At 34.5% G+C, this 10735-nt stretch overlaps 1 protein-coding gene across 1 annotated transcript; it reads left to right on the plus strand.

Annotated features, from left to right (window-relative positions):
- The first annotated feature begins 670 nt into the window (after positions 1–670).
- LOC127097720 (early nodulin-75) lies at positions 671–2027 on the plus strand. The gene has a single exon (XM_051036216.1). It carries the CDS (start codon positions 677–679, stop codon positions 1817–1819), a length of 1143 nt encoding a protein of 380 aa, XP_050892173.1. The 5' UTR covers positions 671–676; the 3' UTR covers positions 1820–2027.
- The last annotated feature ends 8708 nt before the right edge of the window (positions 2028–10735 follow it).

Here is a 10735-nt window from a genome sequence, read left to right on the forward strand (position 1 = left end):
AATCATAAAAGTATCGTGAGACATTTTTTTATAAGTTAAGAAGAACTAGATGTGACTATTAATTTTAAGTGTCTCACATTTTCTAAAATATGGGATTTATAAATGAAAAAATTATTTATAATGTCTTAATGTTTCTAGGAAAAAGTGTGTTGATTTTTTCGTTTATAATGTCATTATTACTCTCGACTTCTTTGATCTCTCTAATAGTGATAGATATCTCTCTTAAAAGATTTAACAATAAAAATTAAGATGAACTCAAACTCAACGATGCATCATAACCCTTAAATTATTTTAATTAAAAAAAAGTGTAAGGTGGGAAGATATAGAAAAAGGTCACTTGCACCATATTAAAATCCAAAATATAGGGCAATCAATTTCTTATAAAGAAGATAATCATTTATCAATGAAATGGTGGAATATATACAAATTTTATCAATTAAAATAGTGTTTTAAAAGCGAAAAAAATACATCAAGATAAATATTGTCATCATTTTTATATATGAAATCCAAATGAATGTATAGATTGTTATTATCAAATTCGAAGATGCTACTTTCTTTTGACCTCACTTAGCCTTTTTAATAATTAATAATATATACATAAAGAACACAAAATTTTCACATGCGTTCCTTATAAATACTTGTTCATTCATTCTAATTTTTCATCACAAGCCAAGGCATGGCTTCTATACACTCACTAGCAATAATCCTGCTCGGAGTGATAATGCTCACCACTCCTGTGTTGGCTAATTACTACAAACCACTCGCTTATGAAAACCCACCAATTTATGACCCTCCACCAACTCACAAACCACCGCCTTATAAGCCGCCAATATACCATCCTCCGCATGAGAAGCCTCCTCCGGTGTACGAACCACCGTATGAACAGCCACCGCCAGAGTATGAACCACCTGGTGAGAATCAACCACCGGAATACGAGCCACCGCATCATGAAAAACCACCATATGAGAATCCATCTCCAGAGTACGAACCACCTTATGGAAAATCACCACCAGAGTATCAACCACCTCATCATCAAAAACCACCGTCTGAACATCCACCACCAGAGTATCCACCACCACCTGAGTATCCACCACCTCATGAGAAGCCACCACCTGAATATCAACCTCCTCATAAGAAACAACCACATGAGAATCCACCACCGGAGTACCAACCACCTCATGAGAAACCACCACATGAACATTCACCACCAGAATATCAACCACCACATGAACATCAGCCACCTGAGTACCAACCACCACACCAAAAACCACCTCGTGAGAGTCCACCATCGGAGTACCAACCACCTCAAGAAAAGCCACCACATGAACATTCACCACCAGAATACCAACCACCACACGAGAAACCACCACATGAACATCAACCACCTCATGAGAGTCCACCACCTTATGAAAAGCCACCACATGAACATTCACCACCAGAATATCAACCTCCACACGAGAAACCACCACCAGAGTACAAACCCCCTCATGAGAAACCACCTCATGAAAATACACCACCAGAATACCAACCTCCTCATGAGAAACCACCACATGAACATCCACCTCCAGAGTACCAACCTCCTCATGAGAAACCTCCTCATGAAAAGCCCTCACCAAAGTATCAACCACCACATGAACATTCGCCGCCAGAGTACCAACCTCCGCACGAGAAACCACCACACGAGAATCCACCACCAGTGTACAAACCGCCTTATGAGAACTCACCCCCACCACATGTGTACCATCGTCCACTCTTTCAGGCACCTCCTCCTGTGAAGCCATCCCGACCTTTTGGCCCATTTCCAGCCTTTAAAAACTAATAATAACCACCACTGAAGAATCTGCACATTTAACTTGGTAAAGTAAAATTCAGAGTGGTTGTTTGTTATGCTTTTTATATCAAGTGTTTATGTTCTTGTTTTCATTTGTTTTCCTTTTCTGTTTTAAAAGCTCTTTTAAGATGTAAAGCACAATGTGCCCTTTCTGCATGCAAATAAAGGCTCTATATATATTGCCTCTGTATAAAAACTTTCATTTTCGTTTTAGCAATGCTATCTTAATGTCAATTTTCACTAGTTTTATCTATGGCCAGTAAAAAAAAGGTCAAGTAAATATAAATCTCACTACTAAATATTTCAATATAAAACCAAAAAATCTTGAATATTAAGTTGTCAGTAATATCACTCAAAGTCAAGCATTTGGTAAATTTTGTGAGTTTTGAGATAACAATACCTATGGTAAGTCCCCCCCGTAATGTCTTTTCTTTTGAAGGTAAAACATGATTTAATCCTACGGTTTGGCAAGACAATTCCTAATTAAAATTCTTGATCAATAGAAACATAGATGTTATTAAAAAATGAATATATAAAAAAAAAGAGTAATGAAATCAACGTGAACAAATTTCAACCAAATACAAAGCCAATAAATACCAAATAAAACTAGTTGTGGCTGCAAGAAACAAAAGCTATAATCAGTCTATTGTAAACTTCAAATCAAATAGATTCAAATAACTACTAATATTTACAAAACTGTCATCGCAATATTTTTTTTATAAGCAAATAATATTATTGGAAATATAAGAAGGATACTCCAATCCGATACAAAATTAGAAAAATCTAAGTCCAGCATCATCGAAAGGAGCTACTACACACCTTCTATGAAGAGTTGTAGAGGACTCTCACGATCTTATGCTCAAAAGCTCGATAAAACACAAAACAACCAGCATTTATCTTGTAACCTCTACGACCCACAACTTAATTAAAGCTGATAACCTACACACCTTGGATCCCAACAGGTTAATACTAATATGTATAAACAATCCTGATAAGAAATTTGTGTCTTTCATTCGTCATCCTGAATGCTAACTTGATTCATATTCATGACCTACACATGCACAATTGTGCTCTATTGTAGTAGACTAGTAGTTGAATCAAAACTTCATATACCAAGAAACAAATGTTGTCGAAATCAGTGCAAACCAACATTTGCCATTTCAACCTCAAAAGTGAGGTTGGAGATTTAGAGAAACACACTTTGAAATAACTATGGAAGAATTCCTACTTGTAAACCATTAAAAAAAAGGTGGATATCAAACTTCATATCCTTAATTGTAACAAATTAGTACCATATGAAATAAAAATGCACAATTACTTAACACCCTTTGTCATATCCTAATTTTTAATTTTAAGATCTCACCTCTCATTTGCATCTTTTGCATACAAACAAGGGCACATCTTGGCCATCTCCCTTAACCATCTTTGGATTTACTTCTTGCAGGGATCACCAAGCACCCCTTTTGTTCTACCTTTATGTTTATTTGATTCATTGTTTATCTAATCACTAATCAAATACTAAAAATATGTCTTGTTTCCCTTAAGTTTATTGTGCAAGGTAGGACTCCTCAAAATCAAGAGCATCTCAAAGTCTTATGGCTTACTTCTCAAGGAAAGTCAAATATTCATTTGTTTATTTTCATGCCTTCTTCAACAAGTAACTTCAAGCTTTGAGCTATTTAATCAAGGACACCTTATCTTGAGTTCATGTGATCACACATGTGCTTTGAAGTGCATGAAAAATCCAAGTGGACAAACTTGTTCCAAGTGATTTGACCTAAAAGTCAACATTTTGAAATCAAAGTTCTAAGGATCACAACTCCCTCAATTCTCAACATTTTCGAATGCTCCTTTTTGCATATGACTCTTCTCAACATCCCCTACAACTTCTCTTCACATGACAAGATCCAATTATGCTTGGAGCATCATCAAAAGTTTGGAGACATTATAGGTCATCTGTGGCTTTAGTGAAATTAACACATTTTCAAGTGACTTCTTGCCAACTTTCAAACGTCATAACTTCTTCATTTTTTAACATATGGAGTTTATTCTTTTTGCACAATGCCATTGGTGATACACTCTAGAAGTTTGCTTCAAGGACCAAGGTCAATATATGCTTGGAAGGTCATGAAATTCATTGGGACATTATAGGTCATTTTCAGCCATGAAACACTCAAATTTTTCTAAGTTATGGAACCATTATTTCATGCCAACTTCAACACACCATAACTTTGTGTTCAAACATCCAAATGCAACATTTCTTGGTTCATTGTAATCTTGGTCATGATGTTAACACATTGCAAAAAGAATGGGATCATAAAGCCTCTTGAGTAGGGTGCCCCATTGAGTTGAACATGGTGACTTGAAACTGAATAAATCACCATCGCCCGAAATTCGGTCATGACTAAACTCAATTCCAATTCAAATTATCAAGTGTTTTGGTCCTAAATATGTTTAATCAAGTCTCTAGAAATTAATTGACACTTAAAACGCATCATTTGGCTGGGTTTTAAGGAGTTTCAAATCACACTTTTCACAAACTTGGATCAAATTCGTTTTGCACGAATTCTGCATCATTTCACACATATTTGGATCCAAACACATTCCCTATAAATAGAGAAACCTATTACCTTCATTTCCAAGCTTTGGAGAGCCAAGAAACCCCTGCTGCAACTTGAAGTTTTTCCAAAAAATTCAATTATCGTGTTTTGAATTTCAGCCTATTTCAATCCATTTTCTTTATTCTCTTAGCTCCATCGGCATCCTCTGAAACTTTTACAACAATTCCCAAGCTCTGGAACCTTCTGAATTGCTCTAACTAGATCGAGCTTCGTCAACTTATGATCACCATCTGGACAACGTAGTTATGAGCATCATTTAAACTCAAATAAGTTACCATAATGTAGTCCTTCACTCTCTGATGTTTTCCTCTAACTTATCTGGTGTTGATTGATCGTATTCATCATTTAACTTTATTTTTCGTGGCTTGCTTGTTTCTGAAACTTCTTTTAAATTCCCTTTACTCAGTTCACATAAATTAATTCGAGGCATAAGATTGAATTCGGGGTGAGAAGAGGATCACAATGGTGGTGGCCTCGTATCTTGAAGTTACCAAATGATGAAACTCTGTTGAGAGCTCACCGGAGAAGATGACCGGAGTATTTCTCAGGTGGTCTGAGGTTGGACCAGACACGTTGACATTTTGAAATGTTTTGATTGGTTAAATTTAAATTGGATCTTATGTTCTGATTGTAGCGCGTTCCATCGTGTTTTTCATCATTTGGAGTGTAAAATGTGTCACGTCAATTAATGAGGCGTGATCCAACACTTATGTTTTTTTTCTGATTTTAATTCTTTTTCTTTTATTATTTTAAATTGCTTTTTCTTTAAAAATTCATAATAATATCATTTTTCAACCAAAAAATCCCAAAATAATTTCTAAAATTCTCTTTTATTTTTCTTCATCTGATTTTTATTTTTCCATATTTTATTTCATTGATTTCCTATTTTTCATGAATTTTCTCTTTTCTCCTTTGTTTTAATTGGTTTAAAAATACTTCTCTGCATTTTTTAATTCTAAAAATTTTATTTTATGGTTCTGCAAGACCCTAATTTTGACCCTAAGATCCCTTATGGCATCATGTTATTGCACAAGTGCATTGCCTCAAGGATCATAGCATGTTTGGCTCCTTAACCCTAGGGTTGGGACTTGTTTGAGTGATTTGAGATCACCAAGCATGCTTGTATTGTATGTTATTGATTTTCTTATTTGATTACTAACCAAAAGCACAAAAATATGTCACTAACTCTTTTTGTTTTGAAGCTCAAGTGATCATGTGCTCCACAATGCTCCTAGGAGGCTCCTAAGCCCAATGCAATGGCTAGATGAAGATAAGAAAAATCATGGAAATGGTCCACAAAGTTCCTAATCATCATATATGTCTCCCAAGTATCTCAATTTTCCAATTTGATCAAGATAACCCAAAGGGCTTGAAGATTGTTTCCCAAGAAAACCCTAATTTCACTGTGCTTTGACTGTGCCTTGCCCACGAAGCAATCTCAACCTTTGATCAAATTTAATAAAGATAAGTTCTTTCATTTATCATTTTATGCATATATGAGCCTATTTGATGCCCCTCAATCATTTATTCATCAAGATTGAAAGTTTGACTTTGAAAAGTTGACTAGTCAAGTCATCTGACTAAGCTGAGGTTCAATGAGCTATAACGTTTGATGTTTTGGTCAAATGAAGATGACCCCAAAAGCAAAACTGTTTCTAAGAACCATATTAACAACTTTCATGTTCATCAAAAATCCATTTGAGGCTTTTAAGGTCATCATTAATTTCAAAATATTATAGGTCATTTTGGCTGAAACCCTAATTTTGGGTCAACTTTCCAAGGGCATAACTTTCTCAAGTTTTATGATTTTGAGGTGGGACCAAAGGCATTGGAACTCTTGAGATGTCTAATTCAAATTTTATGTTGGAAAAAATTTCATAATCCTAAAGTAAATACATGTGCCATTGCAAAACATTATAGGTCATCTTTGACCTAATTCATTGAATTTGAAAAAAGTACCTAACTTCAAATTCCCATAATGTTGTCATTGAAAATCCAAATGATGCAAACTTTGAGTCTAAATTTACTATCTTGAAAATATATACAACTTTTATGTTGGAGATTTTTTCATTTGAAGCTTATATCATGAGGTCAGAGGGGTTTGACTAAGCTTACTTTTGGTTGATTTTTTCAAAGTGAATTGGACATGTTTTACACTTGAACTTTCCAAGCCAGGTTTGATCAGTTTTCACATGTCAAATGGTTTTTTGCCCAACATGACTTTTATTCCTTATTTCAAGATCTTTCCAACCATTACTCACCATAGTCATTTGGATCTACCATTTGAGAGATTCGAATTTTTCTTCATTTATGTGTATTTTTGACATTTTATGTTAAAACTTGAGATGCAAGCCTTTTCCATTCCATGTGCACGACCACATGCTTTCCATATGAGCTCAACAAGTCCCTTCAACCATTCATGGGCCTCTCACACATCCACAAAGGCCCATGCATTCAAAATTGCAATTCCCATGCACATGAGCAAAGTGTGATGATCAGATGCATTTACCTATAAATAAGGGCTTCCTCTCCTTCATTAAAAACCTTTTGGAGATCCCACATGCTGCTGAATTGAAACCACAACCCTCACCAAAGGAATCATTCACCATTTTTTCAATATTTTCGAGCTTGAAATTCAGCAACATTAGTTGAGTTTCAAAGCTAGATTCCTTAGCCAATCATCTTCCCTATATTCAGATATCAAAAAGGAGCAAAAAGCTTGAAGGATTCGTGGCCAAAAACTCACCATTTTTGAAGGTATAAGCTCAAACTGTTTGGATTTGAAACTCACGATTCAATGTAGTATTCTTGTGTTTTTGTGGTTCTCTGAAGTCTTCATACTTGAGGCAAACTTTTGGTGCATTTAATTTTCCATTTCAAGATCAATCCGTGTGGACGCCATGATTTTCTCCTTCATTTTTCTCTCAATATAGGAAGAATGAGAGGAATCTAATGGTACAATGATGATCTACATCACATAAGCTTCATTTCCATGCCCTTGTTTTTCATTTTTGATGAGATTCATTTTCCTGCAATTTCTGGCCGGATTCTGCTTGGTTGATCGGAGAAGGTGGTGGTTTCCACCACCACCACCACGTGTACTGATCACAACCATTAGATCTCTCCCTCACAATCTAATCTTGTGCATTCATTCTAATTACTTTTTTAATTCATTGTATTTCGCTGCTGACTTGAGTACATCATGCACCCTCAGATCCAGGTTGTGTAACACGCCATGTCATTTAATGAGACAGATCCGGTGGCTCAGCTTTTTTCGCTTTATTTCATTTTCTCTTTATTTTCTTTTAATTCATTCTATTTTCAATAATTCATAAAAAAATCATATGAGGTCAGAAAAATATGAGACAAACTTTAAAATTTTTCTTGAAAAATCTAGTTTCCTCTTATGATTTTTAATTATTTTTGTGACCTCATTTGATATTTTTCATGAATTATTTGGTTTTTAATGATTTTAATTCATTTTAAAATGCTTTCTGACTTTAGAAAAATACAAAAATGTTTTCATAACATCTATGGATCATGATAAGTCAATGAAAAATAGTCTCAACAATTTCTTGTTTGTTTTGAGATTATTTGAGATTGTAATTCATATTATGCTATTTTTGGTTGTTTTTAATTGATTTTAATTTCTTTCTGGCTTTAAAAATTTGTGAGAAAATTATTCAAAGTTTGTTTGACTATGTTGAACCTATGAAAATTTAATTGGACTTATTGAAGTTGTTTTGAATTGAATTTGAGGTTCAACTTTGTTTGTTTGTTTTTTATTTGTATTTTCTTTTAATTCAAAAATTACAAAAAAAATATTATTGACTTCTTGACTTGTTATATTCATGCCTCTTCAATTTGGTGTTGATCAAGGTTGAATTGATTCAACTTTGATAAAAATTCATTGGATCTTGTGGTTTGAGAATCCTTAAGGATCATCACCTAGAGAGATGAATGAATTTGATCAAGGATGAGTTATCCCTTGATCCATTGGGATTGGTTGTTGTCTTCTTACCCCCCCTCCCTTTCATCTTCATCCTTTTCTTTCCCTTAATGACCAATGAGTTAAAGTCTTGAGGTTGGTCTTGGCAAATTGAAGTTTAATCTTCTTTGATCCAAACCAAACTCAACTTGATCCATGATCAAGTGAGTTATTTTGTGTCAAAGATAGGTTACTTCTTGGCCAAGCAAATAACCAAAAGACAATACAAGGCCCTTCCCCTCTTGTTTGGCATGGCAAGTTTATGGAGTTTGGCTTACTAGTCATGACCTCTAACTTGTGTTCTTGGCCTATATTCTTATTGACCGACCTCAGATAGGTGTGGCTACTATATTAGTCCACTTACAATTGCTTAACATAGCGCTACATTGTCTTATGACAAGCTAACGTAACTCTACTAACTACTAAGTTTAATTTGAGCTTTTAAATTCTTGTTATTTACTTTTAATGTCATTTATTTCTTGCTCATTATTCATCTTGGTTTTCATTTTGCTCACTTGAGAACATATTTTATGTTTATGCCATTTTTCTTTTGCTCATTTGAGCCCATTATTGTATATAAATATATTGCTATTTTGTGTTGTTTTTGTGTTTGTTTTGATGTGAACCAAAATACAAAAGGAGAAAGGACTTAGAATTAGGATTCACCCATGCTTAAAGGAGTTCAAGAGCAACTAGGCCTCATGCCTTTAGAATGCAAAATGTGTTGAAGAGAAACTAGGCCTCATGCCTTTAGAATGCTAAAATTCAAAGTTGACCTCAAAGGACTTCTCCTCAAACTTATTCTTTGTCCATTCCCTTTATTATGTTGTGAGCCTTTGAATATGTGTTTTTGTATGATAGGAATCTCATCTTAAGATTGGGAAAAGAGGACCATTGCCATGAGTAGCCAAGTTAAGAGCCAAGCCAAATGGAGATCCTAGGAGCTTGAATTCAAATTATTGATTGCTTTCTTTGTGTGCTAAATCCAAAGGAAATGAGCATCTTGAGTCATCTCTATGACTCCAAGAAAAGGAAGGGTTATCTCTCCCCTCTTATCTTTGTATGCTTTAGGAATAGCCCTTCTCTCCTCTCCCCCCTCTAACCAAGCCAAAAATCATTTTTCAAAACTTTGACTTTATTTCAAATTAGAAACCTAGGCCTTAGGCCTTTGACTTTTCAAAACCATTTTCATAAATACTCATTGTAAATAAACTTTAATCCAACTTTGACCTGATTTTGTAAATAAATTCAACTTGTAAATATAACCTATTTCAAGTTGTTTTGTGGTTCCAATGGCCACTTGTTAAACTCTTTTCAAAAACATTAGTCATAGGTTTGAGTTATCATAGTGGTTGATGTAAATCTCACCTCATCCTTAGTGTTGGATTATAAGTCTTCCATGCTTATTATAGGGTTAACCCCTCACTAGCATGTTGAAGCCTTCCTCGCATGGTGGATTGTTGGTTTAGGTTGAGTTTTCTCCCTTTGATAACAAAAGACCTTAAGGCTTTTGATTAAAATCAATTCACCAATCTTTGAAATTTTTACCACGAACTACGAGGTTTTGATCCTCCTTTGTGATGGTACGTAGACAATGGGTTCATCCATTCAAACAATAAAATTTGTAAATATAATCTATTCTCTTCTCATCCCTCCAATCTTTTGCACAAATCTTTTCGCAAATACCAACCTACAAAACATATTTGCAAAAAGGGTTCCCTTAGAGTACTAAGGATGTTTTAGGTGCGTAAAACCTTCCCATTTCATAACCAACCCCCTTACCTAGATCTCTGACATTTTTATTAGTTTTTTATTTGAAAAACTTCTTACTTGGCTTTTATTCGCTTTTTATCCTTTCCTTTGGATAAATAAAAGTGCGGTGGCGATTTGAATTGTATGTTGACTTTTGGTTTAGTCAATAAACCTAAAGGTAACGAAAACCCCGCTACAGGTTCTCATTTTATTTCTAACCTTGCATAATTTTCTTGGCCATTTATTTGGTGTTTTGAAGGACTTTATGGATTTTTCAATTTATTTATATTTTAAAATTCATTTAAAAAACCTTTAATGTATTTTTATTTCATTTAATTGCATTTTAAATTTGTTTGACCTTGTGGCCTTCTGTTGGCCATGGATCATGATGATGTTGACTTCAAGTCTCATCAAACTCAATGGTTCTTGGGTGTTGATGGGATGAAAACCCTAATCCACCAAAATGGATGATTGATTTTGATGATGACTTGATCAAATTTGTGATTCAATTTGGGTGTGATCTCTAGTGTTCCCCTTCTTCTT

The sequence above is a fragment of the Lathyrus oleraceus genome, chromosome 6, assembly GCF_024323335.1.
Source record: "Lathyrus oleraceus cultivar Zhongwan6 chromosome 6, CAAS_Psat_ZW6_1.0, whole genome shotgun sequence".
Lineage (NCBI taxonomy): Eukaryota > Viridiplantae > Streptophyta > Magnoliopsida > Fabales > Fabaceae > Lathyrus > Lathyrus oleraceus.

Excerpts from the sequence above, each read along its gene's own strand:
- LOC127097720 (XM_051036216.1), top strand. The coding sequence starts at position 677 with ATGGCTTCTATACACTCACTAGCAATAATCCTGCTCGGAGTGATAATG.